The following is a 14955-nucleotide window of genomic DNA, read 5'->3' on the forward strand; positions in this document are numbered from 1 at the left end:
AGGGTTCATGGGGACATGGCAAAACGCTGATACTAACCTCTTATTCAGAATGTCCCAACAGGTAAGTTACTTTATTTCTTGATTTTTTTTTTCTTTTTTTAAGAAACCTTGAATTGTTATGGGCACTTTTGTTTCTGGTGTTTTTCTTTCTAAATATTTTTTAAAATGTGGTCACTTCCTAGTTAGGCTCTTGTTTTGTCATAACTGTGTTACTGGAATGTGCAGGGTTACTTCATGGTTTCCCTAAGGGCGTCTTAAAAGAAAAAGGGGAAAGGATACTGAAGTAAAAGAAAGCAGAGACATTTTTGAAAAGTTTCACAGTACAGTCTGGGTCAGGGGAAGACTTAATTTATTTCTTTGTTTTCTGTTGAGAATGAAAAAAGCCACCACCCAACAAATGTATCTATCAATATGAATCACTTCGTCCAAAGTGTTTGCGCTCTCGGAGTAGGTTCCGCAACCTAAAAAACAGTCATCAAATCTCAGGGCCCCTCAGAACAGCCCTACTGACTTCATGTGGCTGGAGGCAGTTTCGTTCAGACCTGAGAAGAGAGACAGGCTGTGCAGGCTTGGCTGCCAGCGCCGAGGGTTGCTGGAGGAGTCGGCGTGCGTGGCGGGCTGTGCTGCTCGGTCCTCGCTCCTCCGCTCCGCTCCTCCTTGCCAGCCAGCCCTCTGCGCCCGCCCCTGCATTCCCTTCGCCGGCTCCGGCCCGCTCTCCCGCCCGCCCGCCGGCCCGCCGGCCCGCCGGCGCACTCACTCGGGCGCAGCCTCGGCGTCTTCCCCAGAGCCGCTCCTCCGTCCCGGCCGCGCTGGAGGCGTTCGGCTTGCTGGCTCTGCTGGGAAAGCCGACGTGGTAGCGCGAGGCCATCGGTTACTGATAATTAATCACCGGAGCCGGCGGCTCGTACCATGCGCTCCGTGATAAGCGCCCTGTGCGCCGGTCTCCTCTTGCACAATTGCTGGCTCCTTGGCTCCGCGGGGGAGCGAGGGTGAGAGGAAGCGAAGGGGACACAACCCAGAAACTTTCATCTTGGATTGTGCTCAAGTGAGGGAGGGAAGTTCCCTGGTGCCTCCCTCCTAGACACGTCTTGCTTTTCCAAAGCCTACACCAAACCCACACAAAGCAAGTTAGTTTGATATTATCATCCACACACAAAGCAAGTTAGTTTGATATTATCATCCACACAGCACGAAAGTACTATTGACAAATATACTTGGATTTTAAGTTGACGGCGGTTATTAAGAAATGTTGTGCCACTCATGAGGAAAAAAATACTGCAACTGCTTTTTTTTTTTTTAAAAACGCTTTTGTTTGTAAGAGTTCACGAAAATTAAATACTTTGAGTTAGATATTTAAAGTTTGTTGATAATAAAAAAAAAAGAAAACAATTTGCCAGGCTATAAACTACTACAAGTTTAGAAATACATTTGCAAGCGGTAATACCTACAACCAGGGTTTTGTAGCATTTAGCTAGAGAACAGTTTTAGCACACAATTCTAAATAGGATAAATGCATTTGAATAAGGTATATTTTGACATATCCTGTAGAGGGACCCTGATTACTGCTGATACAGTAAGCTGGGCTTTAAATGCAATCAACATAAACCCAATAAGTAACTCTTCATGTGCAATTTCCCATTCTTTCAAGTGAAAAGTTCATTTCCACACAGAGATGCTCCTTGTCACTGCAGAGTGCTGTGAGAGGTGTTTTCCGCGACGCATCCCTGCCTGGGTGGCTCTCGCATGTTGGAATGCAGTGTTTTCGCTAACCTTAGTACCAAATCACTTGTGCTTCACTTTTAAAACTAGATGTCACCTTCAGGGTTTTCCTTGAGTTAGTGGAGGTCGTGTGTGTGTGTGTGTGTGTGTGTGTGTTAGAAGGGAAGATTGGCTTACATCTCCCTCTAGCTAGAAAAGAGTTAATAAAACCAGATAGAGATAATGATCAATTGATAAATGGCTATTGAACCACATAGATGGTGTTAGATTGCTTATTTGGCACTAGCCCATTTCCAAGTAGATTTGAATCTAAGGAGATTTTGTCATGGAAAACATTTTAACTAAAAAACAAATAAAGTAATATAAATGATGGGTCAGAATTAGGACAATTTATGATGTCTTTGATCCAGCTGTCTGACTGTGTGGATATTTTTTGTGTACCTGTGTGTGCATATATGTGTAATGGTGAGCATCAGTGATTATATGGAGAGAATAGAAATATAGGGAACTAATTTATGCTTAATGGATGCTATTAAAACTGTATAATATTATGCTATTTATGAAATAGAGTAGTACAACAAAAGGAGAGAAATCACAGTTTTAAATATGTTTTCTTTTTTTTTGGTTTTGATGTAGTTAGCAATCACTCCTATCCCCCCAACCCACCTTTTTCTGTCATGGTCACTGAATGTTTACCTCTTGTGCATTTTTGGAAAGCATGTAAAAGAGGATATGAGCTTGCATTTTTTTTCTCTTCAAGATGACATTTTAGTTTGTATAAATATTACATAACTTAAGTTCAAACTATGTGAGTGAAAGTATGTGTGCTGTTCATATTTAATATGTTTGTTTTTCTTACCTATAGTTCATCAGCAATGCTGATTCAGCACGTGTGTGTGTGTGAGTGAGAGAGACTTATTGAAATTATATCTCTGATATCTCTTGAAGCCAGCCATTTAAATGAGTATTACTTTCAATATATACAGTTACGCTAGCTTTTGTTACAGGTAAAAGTTTGTCCAGTTTAATCAAATATGTAGAATTCTGTACATCTCATTGCTGAGGCATAAAGAGGTTTCTCTAGATTATGATTATTTCTAAGTAAAATTTACTTAGCTTATGAAATGAATAAAATTTATTGGGTTATTTTTCTTTTAAAGTTTTCTTTAATAGTATAAAACTAATATTTTCCTGATTATTTATTTAGACGTTTGAAAAGTCTGACTAGTAGGGCTGCTATAAAAGGTTTCAAAACTGAGTTACAGATAATTTACCACCAGTATTTAACTATAGAGAAAATTGTGGGAAATGTCCATGAATGCTGAAATTTAATAATCTATTTTTATGTGTTCTATTAGTAAACTAGGAAGTAGGGATACAAAAATCTTTGTCTTTTGTTTCATATGAGCAAAGTTGGATCTGCTTAAATGTACATCTTTCATTCTGTCTAATAGTAACAAATAATCACAATCTGAAGCCAATTTAGATTTAGTGGGATGAAGTATGTGCCCCTAAAGTTCAAGTGAAGACTATTTGACTACATTTTCCTGTGCCTGCACATTTTTTCTTCTATACTGAAGTATGATTTTCTCAAATTATTTCTATGTATATAGCTGAGTATTTGAGAACCTTAAAGGGTATGACACTTGTGTAAAGGGAGTTCTTCTTTGGATCAGTTTGATCAGTGACAGGTGGAGAAAGAACCTTATTTTGCCTGTTTTAGTTTCACAAGGTACTGTTAAAAGCAAAAAATGAGGCTTGCTTTTCAAAGTTTTTTTTAAATCACGCTTGAGGAGGCAATTCTTCTATTTGTGTAAATATTTTGTGCATTTGAGAGAATAGTAAGTAAAATTCTTGTAGCTATCTCAAGGGATGTAATAGTCCAGTCTATTTAAAAATCTTTTCAGAAAGGAAACCATAAAGGTAAATAGCTATAGCCCACATTTAATGAGTTACTAGAGACATTTACCTTTTATTATTGGTGAGGTATATTTAACCTGTTTCAAATAAAATGTAGGTCCCTTAATAAGGTCTTTTTTCATACTTGAGTGAAATACTAAGTTAGGATTATAAATGACTCTCTACATCATTATGTAGTAATTTAGGATTCACCCGATGATGTAACAAAATTAACAACATAATTTCATTGTGAAACTGTGTCTTATTAAAGAACAACTGTCTGACATTCTCTTACAGTTGCTTTATTTAACTTCATGCAAATATTATTAGTAGTGACATTTTTCTATTGTGCATTAGATTCTCTCATTAGCATGATGTGTTAGTTATCACCAGAGAAATCATTTTCTAGATAGGTGAGGGGCAAACCAAGAAAGCTAAAAATTAAATCAACGATTTACATTAATACCAATGCGTCTGCTCACCAGAGATATGACAGAGTAAAAGCAAACTTTCTTACTAATATAAAAATCTAGCACCTTTCAGAGAAATGATAAACAAAATATAAGAAATGTATAATAACATTGCTAGAATCCATTTAAAACAGTGCTCAATATGAATTTTCCTCAAGAAATCTTTTTTTTCTATTCATATAGGCCAACAATCTCAGTTTCTGGAATCTATGTTTTTAAATGAAAATGGTTTTGTCCCCCCCCCATTTTTTTGAGTATTTATTCACTAGTCATTTAAAAGGCATATATATATAGTATTACGAGTCAGACGCCTAGTTGTACATTGTGGTTTGGGTCTTCTTTATAGTTCATACAACGCATTTTTGTTCTAAACTCTGTCCCACTCAAATAGACATCCTTTTTACATAGGATGTATATTCTTATTTAATCAAAGCCCTGATTAAAGCAGCTGATAGTTAATGGTCTTTGAAAACGACTTTCATTGCCAGGCATCATTCATCCCTAGCTTGCTTTCTGCAGTTTTCTCCATTTTTACTCCCTTCCTTACAGTTAGTATGTTTGGATGATCTTCTCTTACTAAAAAAGGATTAAATTGACTAAACTTGTGGTCTTAATGCTAAAATAAATATTTATATTATATTAAGAGGCATGCAGTTTTAGCCTGTTGAATTACTAGGCTACGACCTCCAATTTAGGCCCCTCTTAATTTGAGTGGTAATATGTTTTATTTTTAACAATAGACATATATTCAAATATAATTCTCAGTATATTGTCTGATAACGTAACACTAAAGTAGGAATATTTGGGTATTTGTATTTGTTAAGATACAAATTGTAGCATAGAGACAGGTGCTTGGTTTGTCCTAAACTTTGAAGGTCTATGGATAACATGCAGACTTCACATAAGAGATACTGTCTCATTTGTAATGCAGTGGGAAAGTAACAGTTTATATATATAGTATTCTATGTACATGTAAACGTTAATGCAAGTAAAGCATGCACAAACATATTCTCAGGTGTGTATTTTGTATATGTTAAAAATCTGTGCACAAATTTGGAGTTTATTTTCAACATGATTCATTTAAATGAATTTGAACACAGTAGGTGATCGTTTTGAAATTATTTAATTTTCTCACCTTTCTGTCATCTGCAAACAGGTCTGTTATGTTTGTGTAATTTCTAAAGCCTTTTGCTAAGGTGAGCCAAGTAACTGCAGTTGAAAAATAAATCCCTCTAAGGTGCAGATATCTTATCTATAATTGTAGGTATTTTTTATAATTATATTTATGAGTGTATATTCACATTCACTGATAAATCCAATTATTCATGCATAGCTTTATGGAAATCTGATTAATGCAGTGACAGGACAGATTTGGGCTACCACAGCAGCACATCCTCCCACTCCCATGTCAGGGTTAAGAGCCACGGCAAATCCTCCCTAACTAATTAGATGCTGAGTAAGGCATCTCTGAGAAGTTGGGGCAGAAGTGAATGGGTCACAACCAAGGCAGGATTGCAAGGACTCCAGTGATAGTGAAAGCATTCAAGTTTGCCAGGTCGTTGTGACACAGGGAGCTGATTCCAAAGGAACAGTCCGTTACAGATAGTGAGCTGGCGTCATCCACTTGAATGAAAAACACAAATTCTGGTGCCTCCCTCTCTCTACCTTGTATGCATTACACACACTCACTTAAAAAAAGTTGCATTGGGCATCTGCCGTCATCTGTCTGCAAAGCTTTTGAGAGGATTTTCCTTGTAAACGTGAATAGCTAATGATTCTGTATAGCCTAAGAGGTACTTTCTGAACTTGGCACTCTAGATTAGCACATATATCAAAAGGAAAGAGGAAAAGAAATTGGAATTTGTTTTTACCTTGTGTCCATAATTTGAACCTTAGTGTTTGAATCGATCTAGGAATTAACTCCTTTTTCCCCACACAGTGCTGTCAGAGAACTTTGTGGTTGTAGAGAAAACAGAGTGAATCGGGTAGGTTGACTTTTTCAGTGAGAGAAATTTTCTGTGGGATTCCCTGCTTGTTATTGTCCAAAGAACATGGAATATAATGTTCCAAGATTTCCTTTCACGGGAGGTTTGGAGCCTGGTTTGTTATGCATGTAGAAATAATTCGCCATTTGAAAATCCTCTTGTACCTTTGGTGGTACGCTTTTGTGGTCTGTTTATGGTGCTGCTCAGTGACCACCCTTCTCCAGACCTTGGTCAGAAGATTGTTTGGGGGTCCTAGGAAATGATGGATCTTACTACTGTCTGCCAAAGCTGATGCCATTTTTTATTTCCAGAAAAGCAGCTGGCTTCTACATTTTGCTGGGTGATCTTCATCTACTGTAAGGACCCCCGAGACAGGAGAAAGGGAGTCAAAGACCCTTTCAAGAAACTGACATCTATTTTTAAGCTTTAGAGAAACAAAGGAAAAGAGACATAATTCAGGAACAACAGCCTTTATATCCTCACATAGAAACAAAACATTGGGTAATAGAGGGAATGTTTTCCTATAAGAAAAACTGGTAAAGATGCAGGAAAAATAAGATGAAAAAAATCTGCTAAGCAGCTCAAGGTCTAAGAAGTTTTAAAATGTGCAGATGGCATCCCAGAAATGATGTCTGGGGCCATGACATCCAGGGTCCCCACATTTCCTCCTCATTGAGCCTGACCTGTACTGCCATCTTTCTCCCCAGGTTTAAAGAAAGTTTAACGAATAGGAAAAATAAAAGTATTGATTATTTTTTAATTTGTACGTTCCCTGTAGGAAGCCTCGCAGATTTCACAGTGTACATTCAAACCCTCAGGTGAAAAATTTATGACTGGAGTTCATTTGGGTGGAGACAGTGTGCAGTGTCATTCTGTTCAAATGCTGTATGTAGCATTTCATGCCACAAAGTGCAGAGATCAGGAGAAGAGAGGAATCGCTGTATGTTTTCTTCATTCATAGAGCTTTCTTTAATGGAAATGCTTGTGGAAAAACAACACATTACTCAAATTGGCTAGTTTAGGAACCAAATTCTCAACTTATTAATCATCATTCCAATTAAAAAAAAGAATTGATCCTTTAACAACAAAATAATATCCTTTTGTTTCTCTTTAATTAAGCCCATCAGTTTTTCATTTCTCTCTGTAAAGAAAATGAAAATAATCTTGAACAGTAGGAAGTTACTCATTGAAACAACTGATTCTCTTGAGCATATCTGACGTCTTATTTACTCAATGCTTTTGAACTGTAATGTTATTTCGCTACTGTCTTTAGGGTTTATGTGTCATTGAGTGGTGTTGATTTATAAATCTCATTCATATTTGGTTGGCAGAAATTTACTTAATGACCTAAATACAAGGTTATTCTGTTCCTATTTCCTTTCTCATAGAGGTAATTTCTCTTTTCTTCTCATCTCTCTTATTCTGAATTCCTCCTTACTTTCATTGGCCCTTTTTGCCTTAAGAGAAGAGAATTGAAATGCACCTGAAACGTAGCAGTAATTGAATAAATACCCTTTTGCCAATACATCATTCTGGCAGAGGCATGAGAGAGAGGTGCCACCCTCAGGTGTGGTCCTCTGTGAGTGCTGACAGGACTGTCCCGAGTGTTGCTGTAGAAGGGTTCTTTGAGTAAGGGCATGATAAAAACGTGTAACCAGGGGCCCTGGCTTATCATTCAGAGGTGCTGAAAGGCAGCTCAATTTGATCCTTAGCCTGTATAAGAAAGTACTTAGTTGAAGAGAGATTTTGCTTTCCTTTTTTCTTCTTTTAAAAACCTAATTCTTGGACTTATTATTTTGTGCAGTTAGACTTCTACACGAGCTTATTTCCCTACAAGAAGGAAAAGATACCAAGGGCAGTGCAGTAGGCTGAAGGGATGATTCTTTCAGACAAACTGCAGCTAGTAAGAGTTAACAGAAACATTTAAAAAAGGACTTGAAATGATGGTAGGACCAGTATTAATGGATGGTATTATGAAATTAAAATTTAAAGCATGCAGTATACATAACACATGAGGAGGATTCACTCTTGTTTTGTATTTAATAAATTTTAACCCATTGTCTCACAAGGCATACAGATTGTTAAAATTGACAAGACTGAAACATATTCTGTATGGGAAAGACATAGCTTTCAGTATTGTACCTGCTGTGCTTTTTTGAGACTGTCATGAATTTTTCAACTTTATTAAGGTGTCTTTTAGTGGCTATTGGTTCTCTAGACAGTTCTTCAGAACTCACATTTTATGATCGGAGTACCTGAACTGGGTGTCTGAAAATGAAGATAACAGGTTAATGAACGTTTTACATGACAACAAGTAATTGCTTTCAGCTGGCTTAACATAATAACAAAACTAATATTAAAATGAGAATCTCCATTAGAGGATTTTAATAATTTTTTTCCCTTTCCATTAACATTTAAATCAAGAAGAATTTCATTGATTTAAATCATTAGGGTGGCTATTTGGGACACCTGATCAGGCATAGATTAAGAAAGCTGCCCACTACTGCGCCCTCTGCCAGTGCTGGAGGTCAGTGGACATGGCTGGGATGTCACCGGCAAGATATGGGGAGTAATTATACACTGAGCATATTCATGAGAGTGTCCCTGAGTGAGAATGCCTGCAAACATTCTCATTGTTGACCTCATGCCAGAACCTAACTTGGAGTCAGCGAGGTTAGCTGCTGTTTAATATTCCTTTTCTTTTATTCTTTCTTTCTTAGGTGTAAATATTAGAGTACCAGAAAGAACCAAAACCAAAGTCTGGCTGTAAACTTTGTGGAAGGACTTACTGTCTTGAAAGTACTAAAAATCCCATATTGCCACATTATGGTAGTGCATTTATATGTAATGCGTAGGCATGCAGAAAGTGTATGCCTGCTCCATTGGTTGGCTGGTGACAATTAGGTGACTTAATTCTATGTATGTTGAGGATTTGCTAATGACTTCCTCAGAGGCAGTGAGCCTGTGGATGGCTTTCCCCAAAGAGGCATTCTCCATCCTAAGAATCTTGTTGTAATTATTCCTTGTACTATGCTATCTATATAGCCTTTTTCCTTTCTTGACTATAGCTTTTTGGTGAAACTCAGTGTCATTCATTGGAAAATAGCATGATGGTTTCTTATTTTGTGAACTGCCATTTTCAGCAAGTGGGAGACTACAGCTTACTTCAAATAAATTAGAATTACACTAGGATAGAGACACCAGGATGAGTCTCTCTGACTCGTTTCAGATGTCTCCTTATTTCCCTTTCTAGCAACTTTTCTTTGTTCTCTTGGACAACTTTGGAAAGTAATCATGGGACTGAATGGAGCTTAAAATATGTTACCAGTCCTATCATTACTAAATACTCTTCATTGTGGAGAGGAGTTTTTTCATTTTTACTTTATTTTTGTCATCTATTATAATGTAAGTAGGAAGGGATAAGAAGAATTCAAACTCCAACATCTGGGAGAGCTTGTTTCAGTAGCCAGCCGGGAAGCCAGAAAACTGGCCTCATACAGGTGAGATGTGTTATGGGAATAAGGGCCTTGTGCATTTAATGAACCCTGCCTGCTTGTCAGCTTGGTTTTTCATGTACCATTGTTGTTCATATAAGAAAAAGAGAGTGTTCACAGCCTGTGGTGAGATTAGAGTAATGAAAATGAAGTGTTAATCTGTTGATAGGAAGCACATCCCATATCCTGCATCCCGGGCCACATTCATGCGTGTATAATATATTCCAGGTTTTCTCATGACCAGAAAAGCTTGGATGTTCATTATATTGAAAACATCCTTTTAGTAAAAGTGAGAAGTTGGTTGTTTTAACTTGTGTAAACAGTTATTTTAAATAATTTCTTAATAAACCAACTGCTGCTTACCTTCTGAGTATTCTGATAATCACTGTTCCTGTATGTGCCAGCAGTCCTGTACTTTTGATCTTTTAAATTTTTTTTACAACTGCAGAATGCCGAAATGAGCTTCAGTATAAGCCTACTGTGAGATATTCTTTTCTAGAAAGCAGTGATTAATAGAAGGAGTTAAGTGACAGTAATACTTTTCTCTCCATGAAACACAGATTAACTAAAACATCCATTATCTCACACTTTATTTTTCATCTTAAAACAATTAAGTAGAAACAAAAATTTGTGAATTGTGAGTCTTCCAGAACTGCTTTACATATTTGCAGTCAGCTGCCATGATGTGAACCTGAGGAGACCAGCTTAAAGCTTTGGTCATCATGGGAGGGAATTGTGTATTTCATAAAATTCTCTTTCTAAGATGGTATAAAAGGCAAATTAACATGAATGTAATGAAGTATATACTTTCCTTAGAATGTTTGTTTTAATTTTTGTTTTTTAAATCATTTTACTCAGTAATTAGTTGAGAAATTTCCATTTTTTCCCCCCTAAAGCTATATACTTAAAAAAGAAAGAAAGTAAGTTTAGTCGTGGATTACAACAAGGCATTTTAAAGAAAGTAATGTGAACACTGGTTCAGTGCCCTTTATATGCAGGTCATCCTATAAGATCATATCTTTCAGATGCATCGTAAGAAATGGTTTGAAGAAAAGTGTGAAAGGGGTGCGGAGAGATAAATTAACAACTGAGTTCCAGGTGTCTATTTCTAATTGCTCACATTTCAGTCATAATGGAAATTAAGGAAAAATGTTTCCCATAAGAAATACACTGTCATTCAGGCCTACCTAAGACTGCCTTTATGGAGTTCATGTTTATGGTATTTTCTTTTTTTCTATTCACCTAGGAGTTAAGGAATGCTACAGTATGATCATTATGATTTTGTGAACTGTTTACTTAAAGTTGTGCAAGTTGCTAAGAATCAAGAGAATTTGGGGATTAAAGTCCGATTGTGAAGTAAATTTGGCATATGTTCAGGGATTACATTCTTTAGGTAAAAATGGAAGAAAAATGCTTCCTTTCGGAAGGAAACACCTTAAAAACTAACCTTTCAAGCATGTGGTGCAATGATGAAACATAATGTAAAAACACTATACTATAGTTGATCCAAATTAGTTGGCATATGACTGGTCATAGCCTACGTACTACAGTTTGCATGATACTTAAGCATTTCTGTACTGTAGTAATACGTCAGAGATAGCCTGTTTTTAATATAGTTGGATGAAATGAAAAGGCTGTTTCTTCCCTCTGCTAAATAGGGTATTTTAAATTTGTTTTTAAAATCCATTAATAGGTAGAAATGCTGTGTCGTTGTGATTGATTAGGAATAATGAAATGTAAAAGATATTCTCCTTGCAATTGCTTTCATTAAAAAAAAAGTAGATATAAAGAAGTGTATGGTGACTGTGTCATAGACATCTGCTTTTAGGTAATAATCATTTGTAAAGAAATATGCCATGACTTTTTGGGTCATTTGAACCCATAATAATGTCTATTTAATGTAAGTATAAATGTCAGATGGTGGCATACATGTGGAGTCAGTAAAGATGAATATTTGCTGTGATAATAGTCATGCATCTTAAATGTTGACTTTTAAAATTTACCTTGAAGACATATCCTATTTTCATATTACAGTACATTTTCACTTAAGTACATGATAGCTCTAGAAAGGAAGTGTGGAAGTGTTAACATGTGAAGGAACAAAATCTGAGTAATACTTTGACATGAGCATCTATTTTGGGCTTCAGAGAAATAGGTGGCTGATTGAAAACCAATGTAAAGATTGTTGAACCACTCTGTAAGGCTGGGTCATCAGTTCTGGATTTACTATTTTAAAAAACATTTAATTATGAAAATGAGTTTCCTTTGGTTTGCACGAATGTTTCATTGAAATGAAACTTGCTTCCCATTGTCTTATATTCTGTAAACTTGTGAAATATGTATTTTTAAATCTCTGTTCTGAGAACACCCTCTTCTTTTTTTCCCAGAAACTCTAGAGTAGTATGACATTGTAAGGAGTAGTAGTTGTCTAAAAGGGCCATGTGGAGGTAACAAAAATTAAAACAAGTAGAGTGAGTCTAGTGGGGACTGTGGTGGACCAGAAAGCTCATGTCTCAACCACAGTGAGGTAGCTGCTCCTTGGTTCCAGCCGATTGTTACCAGGTGGGAATGCATGCCCAGTTTGCCAGATCCACTGCTGCTGCTTTTTAATGATGAGCCAGAAATCCAGATTTTTATGTGAAATCTCCTGATTTTGAAATCTTGGCAACCTATTCAAATATTTTTAAAACTGTGTGGTCCAAACAAAACTCATCTGCAGGCTACATTCAGCCCTCTGGCTGCCAGATAGAAACCTCTGTTTTAGATAATATTTTAAAGGATGAAGATAATAGTTTCATTGCATGTGATCGTTCATCTTGGGAATTCCCCACTGGGATCAACCAAATTCTTCATTTTTTCCCCTGTGATTAGAAAAAAAGTTTAGTAAATATATTTCTGGTGCTGATAGTTTTGATGTATAGCTTTTCTCCTTATGACCCACATTTAAAGAAAAATCACCTGTGTGGGCAAAACAAAAAAATAGTCAAATAATTTAAATAAAGGTAGAAGCATAAGGATTTTAAAATAATAAAGGATTTCTGAATTCTGAAAATAATCCCATGATTTGTGTAAGTAATTGATGTAGATGAAAAGCTGAATTCAACTATAAAAAGCTTTTCGTCTCACCTTAAAGCGGTAGATTCTTGGCCCTGAATCTTTGTGGGATTGCTGTAATTTACCAAGCAATTGATTATGATGTCACAAGGAGGAGATGGACCACAAAGGGGAAAACTTCCCCCTACTAATTCATGCAAGGCCAATATTTTATACCTGCTTCAAGAAAACATTATTTATATTGTATAAGATGAGGTTTAAAATGCCTGTCTATATTTTTTGAAGGGTCTCTTTAAAAGAAATTATCTATTCATAATTGAAATTCTCCAGGCAAATCAGTTATCAACATTTTCAACAGAACAGGTAATTAATTGGTTTGAATTCCAAATTGAAGGTCATCCTGTTATTGATTTTCGTGGGAAAAGGAAACAAGAACATCCTGTTAAAATGATCTGCAAATGGGGCCTAGGTATATCTAGGCTCTTTCTAGGGTCTTGTTTAACAGCATCACTGAACAGTGTCAGAAACCAATCAGAAGGGAGCCATTTCTGTTTTAAACATAACAAGTTGTTGGTTTGCTTCCAAAACTTCAGAGAAGAACTCAACTGGAGAAAAGACCAGAGATTAACAGTTTGTGTTAGAGTAAGTCAGATATTTCAAATCAAGTGCTGGTGCAGCTTGTAAGGAAACATCTATAAATGTGTCAGAATGATGCTGGTATGCCATGTTCAAGAAGTTCAGCATCAACACAGCTGTGACTTAACGCTTTCAGAAACCTTTCAACTGGGAATTAGATAAAGTATCTTTAATATAAGGGGAGGGAAGCACTGAAGTAAAAGAGGTAGCGAATAATGGAGGATAAAAGAATATACCCCTTTAGATACTGTTAATTGTTATAAAATAACATTTGTGCTTTGTGTTTGCTAGATAGTTTTATTGTTACATATGCTAGGCTATTTCAAAGCATTCATTTCTCTCCTCTGCCGTGTTTAAACTTTTTGAGAATGGTGTAATGTAAAGGTAACACAGACAAAGTGGGTGGCAGACACTTTGCCTTTCTACAGTAAACCGAAATTAGTATCATTTTGGTGGTTGAGGGGAGACAAGGTGTGGTTCTGTGGCCCAGGCTGGAGCACAGTGGTGAGATCTGGGCTCATGGCCAGCATCCACCTCTCCCGCCCAGGCGCAAGCAGTCCTCTTACCTCAGTCTCTGGAGTATCTGGAATATAGATACACGCCACCATGCCCAGGTGATTTTTGTATTTTTTGTAGAGATAGGGTTTTGCCATATTGCCCAGGCTGGACTTGAACTCCTGAGCTCAAGCGATCTGCCCACCTCGGCCTCCCAAAGTGCTGGGATTAGAAGCATGAGGGCACCACGCCCAGCCAAAATTGAGTAAGTATTTTAATTTTAGCTGCACTAACTAGGTTGGAAACTTAATGCAGCTTCTTAGGGTTCAAAGTAAAATTCTTAATAATAAAAAAAAAAGGGCGGGGGAAAGCCTTCCATTCTAAATACCCTGGAGCTGTTAGTGCAGTTATTTCTAAGTTGACATACTTTTGTATAGGCATGACAGTGGCACCAACCATCTACATTAAGCCTTAACATTCCACAGAGCCATTTCAAGTTTATTATGAGCTTCAAAGCCTGCACATCCCTAAGAGAATATCAAGTTTAAGCATGTCACTTTGCCATAGTCACAGTTAACTTTCTTAAAAAAAAAAAAGTGCCTTTTCCTAGGCTGGTTTTCTACAGGTTATCCTTGAAAAATTTCCCAGTTCAGTACAGTCATTTTTCTTACCCATTGTTTCTGCCCCCTTGAGTTCTGTAGATTTATCCTGTTGGTGATGGTTGGAAACTACCTCCAAATAAAAGTAGTATTGGTCACAATTTGTTTAAAGGTCTATGACTATGTAAGTATCCCTTTGCAGCTTTATTCCTAGGGCTCAAGACATTGATCCCATTTTACCCATTTCCATTTGGGTTTCCATTGCAGTCCTTAAAAAAAAAGGTAGCTGGGGAGAAAAGGAACATGTAAAACTGTAAAATTGCTAATGCTGTCCTAGTACATGACAATTTCCCACCATGGAAGGCTCCATGGGGAGGACGATGGGCCTGCTCAGCCTGATCTTACGGTACACTGCTTCTCTTCTTAGGGAAAGGAATTCCCCATTTCCTGAATGTGAAACGCCTACCCTTTTGGAGCCTCCTAGTCTTTAGTTCCTACCTCAGTTAATAAACCATCCCTGTCTATGCCTTGCATCTCAGAGATGGAATTTGACGGACTAGTCAGCATTGCAAAGGTCACCCTAAAGCTATTGGCAGAATACACT

The 14955-nt window shown here is 37.0% G+C and overlaps 1 protein-coding gene across 18 annotated transcripts in view; it reads left to right on the forward strand.

The window, feature by feature from the left end:
• BNC2 (basonuclin zinc finger protein 2) overlaps positions 1 to 14955 on the forward strand; it is a 455057-nt gene that overhangs the window by 143123 nt on the left and 296979 nt on the right. For all 18 annotated transcript variants that reach the window (XM_520498.7, XM_024345576.2, XM_054658724.1 and 15 more), the window contains one exon: positions 1 to 61. This exon is cut by the window's left edge and continues 140 nt beyond it. In XM_520498.7, the coding sequence (XP_520498.2) occupies positions 1 to 61 (61 nt within the window). The remainder of the gene's footprint in view (positions 62 to 14955) is intronic.

The sequence above is a fragment of the Pan troglodytes genome, chromosome 11 (genome assembly GCF_028858775.2).
Source record: "Pan troglodytes isolate AG18354 chromosome 11, NHGRI_mPanTro3-v2.0_pri, whole genome shotgun sequence".
NCBI classification, from domain to species: domain Eukaryota; kingdom Metazoa; phylum Chordata; class Mammalia; order Primates; family Hominidae; genus Pan; species Pan troglodytes.